The 18,681-nt window shown below is 40.3% G+C and overlaps 1 protein-coding gene and 1 long non-coding RNA gene across 2 annotated transcripts; both read right to left on the bottom strand.

The window, feature by feature from the left end:
• Positions 1-4,341: 4,341 nt before the first annotated feature.
• Positions 4,342-5,262, bottom strand: LOC136353840 (uncharacterized). Its single transcript, XR_010737296.1, has 2 exons — positions 5,098-5,262; positions 4,342-4,758 (listed from the first exon to the last, which is right to left on the bottom strand). It is a non-coding gene; the product is annotated as an uncharacterized lncRNA (long non-coding RNA).
• A 7,988-nt stretch (positions 5,263-13,250) lies between these two features.
• On the bottom strand, positions 13,251-18,055 carry LOC107277833 (60 kDa jasmonate-induced protein). Its single transcript, XM_015760626.1, has 3 exons — positions 17,350-18,055; positions 16,856-17,133; positions 13,251-13,865 (listed from the first exon to the last, which is right to left on the bottom strand). Exons 1-3 carry the CDS (start codon positions 18,053-18,055, stop codon positions 13,251-13,253), a joined length of 1,599 nt encoding a protein of 532 aa, XP_015616112.1.
• Between the last annotated feature and the right edge of the window lie 626 nt (positions 18,056-18,681).

An 18,681-nucleotide genomic window follows, 5' to 3' on the forward strand; every position in this document is an offset into this window, starting at 1 on the left:
GCATCTCCAGGAATTAGCTCACCTATATCCAGAGGAAATATCCAGTGAAAACTATCAAACAGATAAAAACAATGTAACTTGTAATTTAGATCTTTTTTCCCATTCAAATTAAGTTAAGTTTGGACTTAAGCTAGATTTGACGGTAATATAGTTCATGCCTACACATGTTTTTAGTAATTCTTTTTATAAATTTATAGAACTTTTATGTCCACTTATTATTGAACTAGCATGGTGTCCTGTGCAAATTGTGCGGCTAGCCTCTTTATATTTACTCTCATATAATAGCATATATATTTTCTTATTTTATTATTAAAATATCTTAGAATAACAACATAATTTAAATTTTGTACTAACTTGACCAAACTATCAATGTTTACTATTCATTTTGTGTTGTATATACGTGATAGTTCTTAATTATTTTTTAATACCAAATCTATTATATTATTAAAGGAATAGAAAAAGAAGCCTCCACGTTCGCTCTCATGGTCTAGAAATTCTCACATTAATCGGAGAAAAAGAAAAAGAAGAGTTCATGTAGAAATACAATTTAGAAATAGCTGAAATTCGGAATTAAAAAAAAGGAATATTAGAAGAGGAGACTAGAGTTCATATAAAATACAATTTAGAAATAGTTGAAATTCGGAATTAAAAAATAAGGAATATTAGAAGAGGAGACTAGAGTCTATATAGAAATACAATTAGAAATTCGGAATTAAAAATAAGGAATATTAGAAGTAGAGTATAGAGTCTATATAGAAATACAATTAAGAAAAAAATAGAAATTCGGAATTAAAAATAAGGAATATTAGAAGTAGAGTATAGAGTCTATATAGAAATACAATTAAGAAAAAAATAGAAATTCGTAATTAAAAAAATAAGGAATATTAGAAGTAGAGTATATACAGAGTCCATATAGGAATTTAAAACTAACTAAAATTCAGAATAAACATAATAAAATTAAAAGTAGAGTTTAGAGTCCGTATAAAAATACAATTTACAAATAACTAAAATTCGAGATTAAGAAAAACATGGGAAGAAGAGTTTAAAGTTAATATAGGAATGCAATTTAGAAGTAACTGAAATTCGAAATTAAAAATTAAAGAATACTGAAAGATGAGTTTAGAGTCCACATAGAAATACAATTAAAAATAAAAAAAATTCAGAAATAAAAATAATAATATTAGAATAAGAGCATGAAGTCTATATAGAAATACAATTTACAGAAAATTCGGAATTAAAAAGATAAATATTAAAAGACGAGTCTAGAGTCCATATACGAATATATATAATTTACAAATAATTAAAATTTGATATTAAAAATAATTAATAACTAACATATATATAAAATACAATATGAATATTACCCATTAGTAGTTTCGTAAAGTTATTGCAAAATTTAAAATTATGTTGTCATTTTAATATATTTGAATAATATATTGAGAAAACATATATACTATTATATGAGAGAAAATATAATGATGCTAGCCGCGCAAGCTGCGCGGGCCACCATGCTAGTTTTAGTTATTTCTAAATTATATTTCTATATGGACTCTAGACTCCTTTTCCAACATTCTTTGTGTTTTTAATTATGAATTTATTTTTATTAATAAATTTTATTCCTATATTTATTATTTTAAATTCAAAATTTTAGTTTTTTTTCTAAATTATACTCCTGTATGAACTCTAGACTTCTCTTTCAATATTTCTTATTTTTCAATTCTGAATTTCTATTATTTATAAATTGTATTTCCATATGGACTCTAGACTTTTCTTTTAGTAATGCTTTTTTTAATTCCGAATTTTCATTATTTATAATTGTACTTCTATATGGACTCTAAACTTATCTTTCAATATTATTTATTTTTAATTTTAAATTTCAGTTACTCCTAAATTGTATTCCAATATTCCCTTCTTAATTGCTGATTTTAGTTATTTGTAAATTATATTTCTATATGTACTCTAAAATCTTCTTTTAATTTTATTATTTTTATTCAGAATTTTAATTAGTTCTAAATTCCTATATGGACGCTATACTCTTCTTCCAATATTTCTTATTTTAATTAAAATAATATTATTTCTAAATTGTATTTCTATATGGACTCTAAACTTATCTTTCTATATTTCTTTTTTTAATTTTGAATTTCAGTTATTTATAAATTGTATTTCTATATGGACTCTATATTCTTATTCCAATATTCTTTATTTGTTTAATTTCAATTTTTTGTTATTTCTATTTGTATTCCTATATGGACTGTAACATCTACTTTAATTTTCTTTTTTAATTCCGAATTTCCATTAGTTCTACTGTATACAAGTATGGACTGTAGTCTTCTCTAACAATATTTCTTATTTTTAATTCCAAATTTCAGCTATTTTAAAATTGTATTCCAATATGGACTCTGTTTTTTTTCTCCGATTAATATGAGAATTTTCTAGGTCACGAGAGCGAACACTTAATAAGTTAATAGATTTCACTTATTTTTTTAGTTTTAACACATAATATCCACTCACCTACATTAGGGCGTCCAAGTTAATTTAATCTTAAAGTGAGCACTTATATCTAACTTGTATCCACATGTTATAAAAAATAAGCTAAAAGGAGAATATTAAGTAAGAGCAATTACAATAGCAGGCTATAAGACATATAAACACATGTGGATGAGATAAGATTGTCTTATAAACACATGTGGATGAGATAAGGGAGAAGAGAGAAAGGAAAGTGGGCTACATAATTGTAGCTAACTGCAGCACAAACTCCAATACACTATGTGTGTATGAAAGGTGGGACCAAATATTAATGGTGTGATATATATATTTATAGGTACTTAACTATAGCATGAAGACTACTAGATTGATTATAGCTGACTTAAGGTTAGAAGTTAGCTATACATTAAACTCGCTCTAAAAGGTATCTCCAACTTCACTTTATAGAATCATTAATTTCTTTTCGTGTGCGGGCCACCAGGGCCCTGTTTGGTTCCATGGGCTAATTATTAACCCCCACCTTTTAGCCCTGAATTAGCTCCTGTTGGAGGTATGTCACGAGGGCCTTCAGCCAACCTGCCGAAACCATTCAAACCATCTAGCATTGGCTAAGTCCCAAACGAACACCAAGGGGCGAAGCCGAATGACGAAGACCAAATGGTTCGCCATCATGCCAGGGCGAAGCCATGGAATGAAGACCGAAGGGTTCGCCTCCTAGCCTGCCAATCAACCGAAGATCCATCGCGGGCGAAGGCTGTTGTGCGAAGCATAAGGCCATCGCCTGGAATAGGGAATGCCTTTGGCTAAAGGCTTGGGAGGCCCAGCGGCCCATAGAGGCCCTTCGCCAACTAGTGGGCTGGCCCAAGAAGGCCGCCTTAGGGTCTGTGAATACCGAAGACACTGTATACCCATTATAATGTCTCACCATCTAGTGGAGGACCATTCTTGGGGTATACTTCCATTCTCTCTATTCAATTAGAATTTTTACTGTTAATCGCAATGTCAGCATTGCGTTACTATGTGATTGTTGATGCTTATTCTATATTAAGCATGCTCATGTTGATTATATTTACCACTATCACTGGATCAAATCCCATTCCGAATATCATGTTTATTATCTTATTATTTTGGATTAAAATATGCAGAATTATGACCAAATTTCCAACAGGGGTAATAGGCAATTTTGGGCTCATATCGAGTCCACCTCAGACTCCAGGAGCAGTCAACACTAAAATTGTAGCCTAGATTGCATTCGGACTCTGTTTTCGAAAGTCCACGTATGCATGGAAAGCCAACGAGAGCACATTTCCAATGGATCTGGTCCCACGTTAAATTCCTTCTGAGTCAACATGATTTGTTGAAACAAGAAGGCATCTAGAATCTGTCCAGGTGGGCCCGTTGGGCTGTGTATCGTGTTGGAGTACAATGGGGACACATCAATGGGTCCAAGGTTGACCCTAGAATCTATATATTTAGTATTAATCATCGAGTTAGGGTTAGGTTTTGCTTAGATTATTTTTGTTATTGCAATTTTGCCGTTCATCGGTTTGTGGAAACCCAACTTCGAGTTCTTTATAAATCATTCATCTGCAATTGAGTTGTCATCTTTTTTGTTCTTGTTCGTGTTCTCCAATTCGCATGTAGGGATTAGCCTTCTCAAGGAGATCAATTGAGTTTCGACACTATCAATAAATAGATGAGACGTGGTGTTGCTAGAGCTGGTGAAATGAGAATCCTGAGAGATGAGCACACTCCTGGACATGTTGTTGGAGCTCACTGTTCAACAGCAATTCATTGCAGTGCTGCTATCGTTCATCATACATGGAGAATTTAAATGGACTACGAAGTTATATGGGGTGAAAATAATTGTCCTGTTCAATTAATTCCAATTATTGTTTTATGTCTAGCCAGAAGGATCTTGGACAACCATGGGATCTAAGAGGATTCACTTTACTGGCTTGAGGACAAGCTGAATTTCGAAGAGAGGGGATTGTTAGGACCGGATGGGCTCCCAAATGGTCGTTACAACAATTCACTAAAGCTAGCCCAAGGCAGATAACAAAAGCAACAACGGTTTTTTTAAGGGGATCAAACAACAGATGCAGAATGGCAACGGGGAAGGCTTGAAATTAACTTGATCTTCCTTTCCTCCTACCTCCAACCCTTTCCCTAGTTTCTAGAAACTCACAGAAACTTCTTATCTCCCATTTTCTTCTTCTTCCGCCAAAATACTTGATTGCTATAATGCTAGTTGTTGCTTGGAGAAAAGGGGGCCTGTTAACATGTTACTCCTTTAATAATTTTGTATAGTCCATCAGTTCATAAATATGTGACATTTTGTATTCAATAATTATATATCTTGGTAACTTTTGGTACTTTGTCTAAATCATTTTACCTGCATGTATTTTATGCAGTGAGTTAAGTGCCATTTTGTTAAATGGATGGAACATGGTCCAAAGTGCAAAGGAGGGTAACTATACATGCATGGTCCTAGTTCATGCTGAAACTTTGCCTATTAAAGCTGGCTCAAATTGAAATTCAAGTATTTATGACCGAAAAGAGAACTAAGATAATCAAACGGGTAATATAGCTGAACGAAGAAGTGGTGCTTACTGCTCGGATGACGGTATTCGATCGATTGGTCGATCAAACAACAACTAATTGCGTCCAAGGACACCAGACTTGCTAGCTTCGCAAACTAAGAGGTACAGTATGACAGTTGCAGAGTTGCAGGCACGATCTGTTGGTAATTTATAGGCGTAACAAATCAATCGAATTAGTATCATTTCAGTGGGACGAAGGAAGTACTATATAATATCCAACGTAGAAAAAAAGAAAGGTTGACCTCAGGTCAGCCTAGCCGTAGTTTTCACGGCCTGGTCGTGACTTGTGAAAAGCATGCATTCAGATTGCTTTCCGGCCGGTCTCCTTGCTGTGACATTTCGATTTTGCTGTAAGTTTAGTTGACAAAAGGCATAGAAGAAGTCAAACCACATTAAGAATTACACGGTAAGCCATACGGTAAGCAGTATATATTCACATGTTTAATGCAAACATCTCAATCCATCATATAAATATTGTCCTTGGTCAGTATAATTCGTGTGATATTGAGATCATCAGACTGTAAGAGAGACTGTCATATGGCTCTTAATTACTCTACCTCCTTGACAAGGGGTGGTTAATTGGCTGCCCGGGGTACGTTGACACCAGGTCACCAGCGAACCAATAAATAAACAGTTGGCGCTGGCGCTGTCCGCGCTGCACCGGAAATAGACAGACGCTTACAGATCAGTTTCCACGGGCACCTCGATTTATATAAACAGCAGGATTTGTATAGTGAAGTAAATGGTTACCAAGATCGAGTGCAATGCAAGGTTGGACGAAACAGGAGTAGAAAAAAAAAGGAAATCTAATCCTTCAAGAAACGTACGTATTTTAAAAACGGACCGCGTGCTAAAAGCTTATTTAAATGTTTTAAAAGTAAACCTCAACCTAAAATGCCAAGTAACACTGAGCTTCACCATTTCAATGCCAACGAGACTAGCACTAAACACTATTATAGAAATCATCTTTCGTGGCAGCTATTTTGGGTTTTCGTTGGCGGAAATCGCAGCCGTCATAAAGCAAAGGCCAGTGAAAATGTTGATCTGCGCATAGAGAAAATCGTGCTCCTAATGGTGCTCGAAGTTACTGTAGCTGGGTGATATAGTTCAGCGCATTTTTCCTGACGGTCGTCATATGTCGGTTCGTTTGAACCGCCATTGAAAATAATTTGAGGTGGCGGAGGGTTAAGAAGGCCGCCAGCGAAGATGTAGGTATCTTCGCTGGCGGTCCACGTCACCACACCGCCAGCGAAGATATATATGGCATCTTCGCTGGAGTTAAGTTAAGAGGGCCGCCAGCGAAGATGTAGGTATCTTCGCTGGCGGGCCATGTCCCCTTACCGCCAGCGAAGTTACCATATCTTCGCTGGCGTCAACTTAAGAGAGTCGCCAGAGAAGATATCCTATCTTCGCTGGCGGCCGTCTTAAGTTAACCGCTAGCGAAGATGTGTTTCCACTGGCGGCCCTTGACCTCTCACCCCCACGATTTTTTGCGCTGGCGGTTTTTCCACTTAGCCGCCATGAAAAATATTTTTCAAACGCGTGAAAAATTGATTTTCTAGTAGTGTGACTTCCCTACCGCCATGGGTACGAGTCTGATCTGGTGGATCAACATGGCGGGTGGTTAGTGTCTTCAAATAACCTCAGCATCAAATGGACCTAGCAATGAGATAGGGGCCTTGATCATGAGCTCAAAATGACTACAACATCTACTCTCTCCAGACTGATAATACTTGTCCTTTTGAACAAGAGTGAGGTCAAACTTTCGAATCTTTGATTATAAATCATTTTTTAAATATTTATCTTTTAAATATGGTGACTACATATATATTAGTCTTAAAAAGTATTTTAATAAAATCATATATTTGTTAACGATTTATACATGTTATAATAAAAAATAATGGTCAAAATTATTTTTTGAAAACTATGCTCTTGTCCAATACGATAAGTATTATCAAACCGGCGGGAGTAGATAATATGATGTCATCCAACTCGAGTTTTAGCGTCACCAGACTCCCGTACCGCTACTAACTCATTGCTATTCTACACACCACCGTTGTTATTGTCTAGCCTCATCACATCTAGTGCAGTCATAGCATTGTTGAGATCTAGAACTTCTAATAAAAAAAATCCTTTACTTCATCGCTAGAATCACTGGCGTTGAGGTTGGGAGGTCCGCGCCAAAACTCTTGATGTTGAGTGTTGACCCCCTTTTCACGGTGGCCACCAACTCACTAGGGCAGCATGGCGGCAGAGAGGTTGCTGCCCTATGCAACGTTTAGTTGTTAGATCTCATCATCTTCGGACTTAGTATTGAGGTTACAGTCGAATTTTTGAAATAAGGTTTTTTTTATGGTCCACTATTAAATTAAGTTTTTTAAAGGGTAATTGTTTTCTTGTCCTTATTTTAAGTTGTAATTACGAATTTATACCTTTAAGCTTCTTTTATGTCTAAGGAAGTGAAGAATTTTGCCGAATCTTACGGTATTAAATTGTTGAGTTCTTCTCCTTACTACGCTCAGGCTAATGGACAAGCTGAATCGAGTAATAAAACATTGTTGAAATTAGTCAAAAAGAAGATTGAAGAACACCCAAATAAGTGGCATAAGGTGCTTTCTGAAGCATTATGGGCGCATAGGATATCTAAACATGGTGCTACTAAGGTCACTCCTTTTGAGTTGATTTATGTATATGAAGCCGTTTTGTCGGTCGAGGTAAATCTTGACTCTCTTCGGTATATCAAGCAAGACGATTTGTTGAGTGGAGACTACAAGACCTTGATAGGGATAATCTTGATGATGTTATCAACAAACGTTTAAAGGCTTTGGAAGAAATAGAGAAAGAGAAGAAGAGAGTGGCTAAAGCATACAACAAAAGGGTGAAAGCAAAATTGTTTCAAGTGGGAGAGGGTACTCGATCTAAGGAGTTCGGTAATTGGTCTCCTAGTTGGGAATGTCCTTATCGAGTATGCGGGATTGTTCAGGGAACGCGTATTTTTTGGAGACACTTCATGGAGAGCGTTTTCAGAGAGCAGTCAATGGGAACTACTTGAAGAAATACTTCCCGAGTGTTTGGCAAGATATTTAGAAAGTTCTATGGCCGGTAATTGGATTATCACCCTAAGACAACATGTTCTATGCCTTCAGGTTCACGTTGTTCACCAAAAAGGTAGGGGGTATGTGTTTACACCCAAATTTAGCACCTAGGATTGAAATAGGAATAATTGCCAAAGTTTGGGATCCAACGGTGTTTTCCTCTAGCAGGCCGATCTGACCGCCGTGTATAGGCCGGTCAGACCGTGGCCTGAACTCCGGTCAGACCGCCGACATGTGGCTGGTCTGACCGGCAGAGTCCGAGCCCGAGTCTGTTTTGTCGGGTCTCGAATTTTTCTTGCTTGGGAAGGCATGTTTCGGATTTCTTTTGGTTTCTATCCCGAGTTGGACGTGGAGGAGAGCCTGTAGAGGGTAAGATCAACCCCTATATAAGGGACAAGGCCGGTTCAATTGTAATCTATCCAACGATCAATCAATAGAATCGTTTTTTTCAATATTGCTTTTTTACTTTCAATTAGTTCTAGTTTAGTTCGTCTATCTTTGTCGATTTGCGTTGTAAATTATCCACTGCCGCTGTGAGAGTGCGACACCTCTTTGTAGGTTTGTTCTGAAAACCTTCCATTTGCCTACGAGATGGATAGTTATCCCTAGTTTTCATCTAAATCGGCTCTGCTAGCTGGTTTAATCTATCAAAACCCATCTTGACCTAGTGCTTGCTGGGTTAGGGTGGTTGGTGACTCTACAATCACCGTAAGGCGTTTAGGTACAGTGTTGTGATTGTGCTTGTTAACTTGTCACAAAAAGTTGCCAACAGACTCCATTGCAAGCACCGGCGTTCTTGGGAGGATTGTCGCACGCAACAAGCTTCTCGATGTTGGTTGCGTCCTGTTCTACAGCGACTTAAGTAGCGGCACACATATAGGATCGAACGGGTTGATCCTAGAGATGGCAACGGTGAATTCACCGTCGGGGGTCATGCTTGCGTCCCCGTCACCGTGGTGAAAATATTTCACCGTCCCCGCCCCCGTCAACCACGACGGGGCTATAATTTCTCCATCCCTGATCACCACGCGGTGAATTTTTCCTCGTGGTGAACCCGTCCCCGCACAGAGAAGGGATTAGGGATTGTAGTATGCTCACCTTGCATCGTCGCTGTCGTAGCTTACGGGGGAGAGGCCGAAGCCATGGTCGACAGATGGCGGCGGCGACGGCGGCTCTCGGCGGCGCGCCGACGACGGCTCCCGGTGAAGACGGCTGCAGGCTGGCGGCGCGTCGACGGAGGCTGCCGGCGGCTCCCGGTGAAGACGGCTGCAGGCCCGGCGGCGCATCGACGAAGGAGGCCAGCAACGACGGCTTCAGTCCATGGCGACGGCGGCTTCAGTCTCCCGGCGAGAGAAGGCAGCGAGTGGTGGCATGCGTGGTGGCTCCCGGCGGCGTCGGTGGTGGCTGGCGAACGGCGGCGCGCGCGGCTCCCGGCGGACTGGCGACCGGCGGCGCGCGTGACTCGGCCGGGAGTGGTGGCTGGTGTGGATTTGGGTGGGTGGAGGATTTGGAGTTTGACCTATTGACTTAGGGTTAGATTATATATGTGCCTGTTAAATGGGCTTCAATATTGTGGGTCAATACATCTAAAAAGTCTAGAATTCCTCCCTTGTACAGTACAGTCGGGTCACCGTGGGGGGCGGGGACGGTTAATGGTTCACCGTCCCCGTCATCCCCGATGGTGAGAGGGTTTTAACCATTTTATTCCCCATGGTGAGTAGATATTAACCATCCCCGTCACCTAATAGGTGAATTCACCGCGGGGAAACGGTGAACGGGCCCCCATTGCCATCTCTACTTGATCCCATTGGCAGGGCGTGCGTTCGCAGAACCAGCTATATATGATGCTGTTGACGATCGATTTGGACTTGCGTTCTTTTTCCGGTGATGAGATTGTCAGAGCTGCCGTCGAATTTGAACCTTAGACTAGTGATCAACATGTACAACGTGTTATTGGAATGGGTGGTGATGAGATCCAAGTAACAATCTCATGGTTGGACTTCCCTTGGTAGTGCTCTCATGACCATTTACTGTAGCTACTCATCTGAGAGCACTCCAAAGTAGAGCAATTTGTTAATCACTATTAGTGGTGCTCTTATCATTTTTTACCATTTGAAAAAGATACTTTACTGAATGACCCTCGCTCATCTTCTAGGTTCTATTGAACCATATGAGACAAAGCGGGAGAGGGAGACGGCGGGCGGCGACGACGTGGTGGAGTGGTGGGTGCGGAGGGCGGTCAAGAAGAGGAGGTCCTCGCCGGCGAGCAGCGAGAGGGTGAAGTGCAGCAGCGGCAGCGCGCGCGTCGAGTGGAACGATTTGATCCTCAGGCTAGCTAATATTATTCTGTCAAATGAAAAGGACTGTTTTGTATGGTCGTTCCATAAGAATGGCCAAATTTTAATCAAATCTATGTATGGCGCGATCATGAACTGTAAATTCTAGTGGGACTTAAAAATTTCACTAAAGATCAAGGTCTTTATGTAGTTTCTTCACAAGAAAGTAGTTCTAGCGAAAGATAACCTGGCAAAAATAAAACTTGGGGACAAACATTGTTCATTCTACTATGCACAAAAGACAATCCAACATCTTTTTTTTAGTGTCATGTTGCTCGGTTTGTTTAGAGATGTGTGTTTTTTGCTTTAATATCCCTCCACCCCGTGACGCCAAAAATATTTTTGGTAATTGGCTTAGAGGGGTATCTAGGTCCATTAAAAAGATTATTCTAATAGGAGCTAGTGCGGAGGGGTCTATTGGGCGATCGATTGCCAGGGCGATCGCCCAACGATCGGATCCCGCCCCCCTCCCCCTATAGCCACTCCTCCCACTTCTCCCCTTCCTCCTCCCCTTCTTCTCTTCCTATTACAGTACACCACAAAATTTTTTTAAAAAAACAAAAGTTAGAAAAAATTATGTATAAAAAATTTGAATTCAAATTCAAATTTGAATCGGGTATGTAAACTTTTGACTTATAAACTTTGGATCTATAAACTTTAGGTGTATAAACTTTAGATGTATAGAAATACTATATACAAAAAATATTTGAATTCAAATTCAAATTTGAATCGGATATTTGAATTCAAATTCGAATCGGATATATAAACTTTAGGTCTATAAACTTTAAGTCTACAAATTTTAGGTGTATAAACTTTAGATGTATAGAAATACTATATATAAAAAATATTTGAATTCAAATTCAAATTTGAATCGGATATATAAACTTTTGGTCTCTAAACTTTAGATGTGTAAACTTGAGGTGTATAAACTTTAGGTGTATAAATTTACTAAAATAGGAAAGTAATACGGCGCCAAAAAAGGAAACCAGGTGGAGGGAGGGAGGGGGAGGAGGAGGGGGATCTGATCGCCCTGGGCGGGCGAGGGCAATCGCTCGCCCAGTAGCATTTCCAAGCTAGTGTTGTATGTTGGTCAATTTGGCGTTGTCGTAATGATAAAGTTTTTAATGGTAACCAATTATCTAACCCTATGCAGGTTATCTTAATGTCTTCTTACTGGCTCCACTTTTGGTCTAAAATGCTACCACAGGAGGAGCAGGATACTATGCGCAATGGTGCTACACTCTTCGAATCGGTAGCCAAGGGTCTATTATTCCACTATGGGTGATGTAGTTCCATTATAATTGCTAACTAAAAAAATTTATGTGATTTAACGCTAGTCAATAGTAAAGGGGAGTTGGAGATTTGTCCCATCACTTTATTTCTCATTTTGATTTACTTTTATCTTTACCTTTTTTTATTACTATAAAATTTATGGTTGTGTGTCATAACAGAAGCTGGAGATGTAATCCATTTTCATTAATGTAAAAATTAAACAGGAGCAGCTTCGACAATCAATAGTCACATACTTGTATATTATAGTTAACAATCAAACTATTCGAGGGATCTAAAGTATTGAAAGAAATAAAGTTTCTTGCAATCTGGTTGGGCCACGTCATCCATAAAACAGGGACCGTCCGATACAACTGCTGGTAAACGACCACCGTCGGATCTGCTTAATGTGAGCCGTTGGATGCAACAGAAATTCAGTCCATGCCGTACGATCTAGTGAAAGAAGCTCAGTACAAAAAGAGCAAACAGTCTAGAGACATCGGGAAGAAGCCAACGAGGGGCCAGATGCTGTGCTTGCCTAATTCTTTTACCCCAGCTCATAAAAACATACTAGGAACTCAACAAGCACTTCAGTAGTATGAGCATAAAATGAGCATTTTTTTATTGGAACCAACAGTAAACGGTCAATTTTGAATATAACGTTTGAACCTTTTAGTTGGAAATAAAGGTCTTTCTAGATTTAATTATCATGTCATACAATCTTGCAAATATTCAAATTTCAAGCATATAATTTCATGATTATACACCTGCCTTTTATATACATGAAGAAAAGTCTCGCCAACAAATTATGCCTCAAATAACACCCGTACACAATTCGCATGGCAGAAGGTAAATCTATTCAGTCTCATCTTAATGAGTTTAATTCGCTCATCATTGGTGATTTTGATTTAATTACGATGTATATATACATGGCTTTCATATGGGAATTCAAAGTCGTGCAACGCACGACTAAGTGGCTAGTACAATATGAGTTCACAACCACACACTGACACACAATTAATCACCTGTATGATAAATATCTTGGACAAATCACAGAACGTATAGGAGCACATAGTATATATTGTACTAGTACAGATCATATATAGAGCACACACTAACCTGCTTCTTTACTGAAATCGTCGTATTTAAACAATTCCGTTTATGTAAAGAGCCTTATTTACTGGAACACATAGTCATGTAGAGTAATTGAGAGATATCTAGATATATACCGACCCAACATATTTTCTGGATGGATGCAGTTGGCTGTCCTTGCAGCCACTGTAGTAGTTGTAACTGCAGATAATTAATCTCCTTGTCAACTTATGCTGTTTAGCACTCGCTGTAAAATTAAATATTGGAAGATATATGATATATATGGTCAATCTAATATATGAGTCCAAAAAATGTAATTAAGAAGGAACATACAACGTTAATTTGAAGTAGGTTGATAGTTCAACTTGCCTTCAGAAGTACGGTGTCCAAGTGACTTCAATCGCTGGGTTGCCATGGAGGAATATTTGTTGTGCCAGCTGTTCACCGCCCGAGTAGAACACGAGAATACGATGGATAAAAGTGTAATTGATACTCTCTTCGCTGGAAGTTCCAACATACAGCTTCACCTCTATCTCGACCTGGTCGTTAAGTGGCACCGCAACAACGCATCGCGACAGTGGAAGAAGGGTGGAGCCCGAGGTGAGCGCCACCTTGTTCTGCGAGCCACGGCTGAAGAGCACGCTCCCGACGCTGAAGCATTCGCTGCGCGCGGTGATATCACCGTAGACGAAGATGGTGGCAGCGACCGCGTGGCGGTGCTGTATCCGGCGAGAAGCATGCAGCAGCTTGACCTGCACGGTGGCCTCCACTGCGTCGGTCAGCACCGCGTAGGTCACCTCAACGGGGCCAAGGCTTGTGTTGATGGTGTTAGTCAATGTTATGTCGTGCTCATGGTCGTTGCGGTCGTCGTAGCAGTCCCAAAACAGCGTACCATCAACATCGCCAGCATTGTTGGTATGAACTTCGATCAGGAAGCTCCCGTCGGCTGAGATGGCCCTGTACGGTCCAGTCAGCATCAAATTACCCTGTATATATAGCACCTTCAGAGTTTCAGTCAATCAACAAGTACTTTTCTAATACACACACGTGTGCACACAACTACACATATACTGCCTCCGTACTAAAATATAACAATCTATAATTGGATAAGACATATCCTAATCCAACGAATCTAAATTTATCTTCTATTATATACTAAAAGTCTATTAAACTTCCTAAAAACGCTCTCAAGCGGCCACATGGCGATCTAAAAACGCTCTCAGACTGCCACATATGATTTTTCTTCCATTAAACTTTCTAAAAACGCTCTCAAACGACCATATGGCGATTTAAAAACGCTCTCAGACTGCCACGTATGATTTTTCCTTGAATGTGTGGGTCCAATGTTGTACGGCGTCGTTGCCCTCGCCTCCCCTCACGCGCCTGTGTATGCGTCTCTCCTCCCTCCCCTTTTTTTCTCCACGGTGGTTAAGATCTAAATCATTATTTTGTTACTGATTTTAAATAAAAATTCCATGGATAGATAGCCTAATCTCCCAGTTACGGGTGTCTCATGCAAGCCTACATGCATGTGGAGACATGAGCTAATATATGTGTGATCGTCTAGGAATAACTTTTTATAAGTTGAGTTGTTTGATGATTAGTCTTTTTTTTATATCATGACATTTCAATCAATTATTTAAGGTGCACATGGACTATGATTTATTGTCAAATAAAAAAATAGTGTGATCCCTATACCTGCACATTATACATTTTATTACTTCCTCCGATTTTAATAGATTGACACCGTGAACTTTAACTTTTCTATATATATTTGACCATCCATCTCATTCAAACATTTTATATAAATATGAAAAAAATAGTTCATCTATAAATTAATCACATTCCCCGAAAAAAAATTAATCACATATATTTTTTAAAATTGAGACGGATGATGAAACATATACATAAAAAGTCAAAGGTGTCATCCCAGGCCCACCCTCCTCTCCCGTGCTCGGGCCTACCCCGGTCATCCGAATCCAGCTAGGGTGTGTTTGGTTCACGGTCAAGATTGGATAGGTTGGATGGGATATGGCGGACCATATTTTGTTGGATAGGGCGATTCAGTTTTTTGTTTGATTGGGTAAATATGGCGATCCAGTTTTTTATTTGGTTGTAGGGATGAAGATGGATTTGGTGATCCAATTTTTTGTTTGGTTGGAGGAAGTAGGTGGATGAGCAGGTGTGGTCACCTCTCACTTAGAAAGGGTGAGCATACCCCCCTCATCAAATTCATATATACTACAAATCACAAATTCCCCCAAAAAAAAAAGAGAGAGAAGGAGATAGGAAAAAAAAAAGAGAAGGCCTCCGGTGCCTCCGCCGAGCTCGCTGCTCCCGCCGCCTCCGGGCTCACCGTCGCTCCTCTTCCCGCCACTGCTAAGCTCGCATCTGGCGTCGCTGCCGAGCTCGCCTCCCGCCGCCGACGAGCTCGCATCCCGCGCCGCTGCCGAGCTTGCCTCCCGCCGCCGCCGAACTCGCATTGCCGCCGTCGTCTCCTTCCCTCCTCCCGCTGCTGCCGCCTTCGGGCTCACCGCCACCCCCTCTTCTCCTTGCTGCCGCCGCTCCCGCTTCCCGTTGCCGCACCCGCGCCGGCCACCGTGCCCGCATCCTGCCGGCCAGCTCGCCCGGCGACCGCCTCCCTCCCTCGCTCGCGGGTGACGCGACCGCCTCCCTCGCTTGCCTAGCTTGCCCGGGCGCTCGGGCGGCTGGATCCGGGCAAATCGGTCGGATCCCCCCATCCAGCATCTGAGGAGAATATTCCTCTTCGGGCCGCCCCATCCCACCCCTGCCCAGCAACCAAACACCCACAAAAAATGGGCCGCCATGTCCTATCCACCCATGTCCTACATGACGTGACCCCATCAAATAGGCAAATACTACCAAATTAGGGTTAATTATGCCTCTGTGTGACAAGCTTGCAGTTGCATAGCTTGTAGTTGCATAGACCAGAAATTACATATGTCCGGCAGGCATATAGGCATGGACGTAAGAAATAGTCCCTGAATTTTATGATTGATAAACAACACAAAAAAAATTTAAAATTGGTCATCCCAATCCAGTTACATGACGTGACCCCATCAAATAGGCAAATACCACGTTAGGGTTAATTATGTCTCTGTGTGACAAGCTTGCAGTTGCATAGACCAGAATTTACATATGCCCGGCAGGCATGCATGCACGAAGTAAGAAATAGTACCTGGATTTTATGATTGATAAACAACACAAAAAAAATTTAAAATTAAATCAAATATGTGATTAATGCTCCTAAATATTCTCTTAACAAGTTAAAGAAAATTCTAAAAATTCTGATAAAGAAAAAAGCAGGCGTAATTTAATTTATATATGGTTATATATCTAATGTCTTTTATAGCAATATAAGTTTTCTCTATTTTTCTATTTTTCTAATGGAACTTCAAGAGTCAGCTGCCCTAGATACCATAATTTTTGAACCCAATCTCCAGCAGGTAATTCTATAAATGACAAAATTAAATTTATCATGCAACGCTAACGGATAAAATTCATGAAGAAATCGTACTTTTAAAATCCAATAGGTATTATTCGGTTAGTATACCACCCTTATAAGCTTTTCAAATTCGTGAGTGTGCGTGCGTTGTGAGTGTCTGCTTTGTACTATTTAATTCTAAAAAAAATACAACCTACGACTAAAATATGTTCAATCCAGTTTCAAATTATTGTATTTTAGGACAGAGAGAAGTACTGGCTGGAGTAGTATATGCACATCCACGAATGTGCCATCTTTCATTTTCACAAGAAGTAACGGTAAGACTATAGCTAGAAACGTACTCCCTCCGTTTTATAATATAAAAAATTTTAGATGGATGTAACATATCTTGGTATAATAAATCTAAATAGACGATCTGTTAAAATTCAATGTACGAATGTTATATCCACCCAAAATCTTTTATATTATGGGACGGAGAGAGTCCATATATATATACTCCGTCCTCCTTACCTGAGAATCGTGGATGCCATCGTGATCTCCTCGGTGGTTCTCGTAGATGATCTGGCCGCGTTTCCCGTCAAATACTGCGATGGTACAGCTGTCAAAGCTGGACCACACGGCCAACACCTCCACTAATAAGCGTCCAACACAGTAGTCGACGGTAGATCCTTCGTCGCCATCAGTTGATGCTGCAGGAGTCTTTTCTTCTACGGAGGACGCATGAAAGAACGGCACACGTAACGGCAATGACGGCGGCGCCATAGCTAATGCTGTAGGACTCCATCTTTCTAAGGAGGACGCATGAAAGAGGGGCACATGTAACGCCAATGACGACGGCACCGATGGCGATGGCAACCATAACGGAGGCGCCGGTGGGCAGGGTACTGCCGGTGCCGCCTGACGTGGCAGATAGAGCACTGGCGGCGGCGGTGAAGCTCGTGGTAGATCTGGCAAAGGCCTTCTCGCCGTGTTAAGCAGCAGTTGGAGTACTGCGAGCGCCTCACTTATGCTGTTGATTCCGGAGTTTATAAGCCTGATGGGCCACATCTTCCCTCCCTGCTGCTGCACCACCCACGACATAAGCCCCCAGTTCCACAGGTAATCCACGTGCCAAAGGTCGAGTCTAATTTGCCTGTTGCGAATGAGCCAACCATCGTTTACCGTGTTGTAGTGTGCAGCCATCCTAGCAGACTCGCAGATCACGACAATCAGGCGTGCTAGATCCCGTTTGGTGGCTCCATCGACTCCACATCGACGCTGCGCGTAGCCCGATAGTCTATGGACGGCATGTATCACAGAAATCTTCCGCACGTCCACCCTCACCAGAACATCTTTCACATTTCCACCAAGTAAGCTTCGATAAGTGACGTCGCACTCCAAAAACGTGGATGGTTCCGGAAGAATCGGAACGCTCCTCAGCGAGAACCCCAAATGGAACCATTTTCCGTTCAGGTTCCTGAAGCCAATAAGGTAGACATTGTCATCCCGGACGGCTAGGGTTGCCCTATCGTTGTTCTCGCCCACAAGGTTAATGTACAACCATCTCGCCGGCTGTTTAGGATGGCATTGCCTTGCTAGCACGGGACGGCCGTGGAAGTTAGCCTGTTCTGGATGCTCAGCGAGCCTGCTTTGGAGGTCGATGATGAAATCACTGTAGTTGCTTGTCATGATATTGTAGTCCACATTCTCAACGACGACTGTTCTCTCCATCCTCCGATTTATTACTTAGCTAGCCAAGATTATTTTGCCACGCCGATTTCGTTCGGTCGAGGAATTTTAATTAGTGTAACAAGTACTAAAACAATGCATATCATATACTAATATATTAATTCTCTCAATCTCAAAATAAACCAACCTAGTATAAAATAAGTCACATCCTAATATCATAAATCTAAACAAATATACATTCTAATACTACAAATTTGAATAGAAAATATGTCAAAAAAAAAACATACATACACAAGTACTAGAGAAATGATCTTTTATATCCTACACCCCCAAAACACAAATATCTTGATTAGATTAAAAAACAGTGCTAAAGATGCTTTACTACCAGTTCTAAAAGTATAAGTCCCTAGAAACATTTTTAGCACCGGTTGTTAACACACCAACCGAGACTAAAGCTAGAGGATCTTTAGTTCGGGTTGGTGTTACCAACCAGCACTGTAACATCAATCTGAACTTAAGATATTTTAGTACCGATTGGTGTTACTAACTAGTACTAAAGATGTCTTCAGGGTTAATTAAAAAACAAAGTATCTTATCCAAGCTAGATGTGTGTAGTAGGTATGATGGCAACACGCGTGAGGCCTGAGGTGAGAGATCTTGAGTTCAAA

The sequence above is a fragment of the Oryza sativa genome, chromosome 11, assembly GCF_034140825.1.
Source record: "Oryza sativa Japonica Group chromosome 11, ASM3414082v1".
NCBI classification, from domain to species: domain Eukaryota; kingdom Viridiplantae; phylum Streptophyta; class Magnoliopsida; order Poales; family Poaceae; genus Oryza; species Oryza sativa.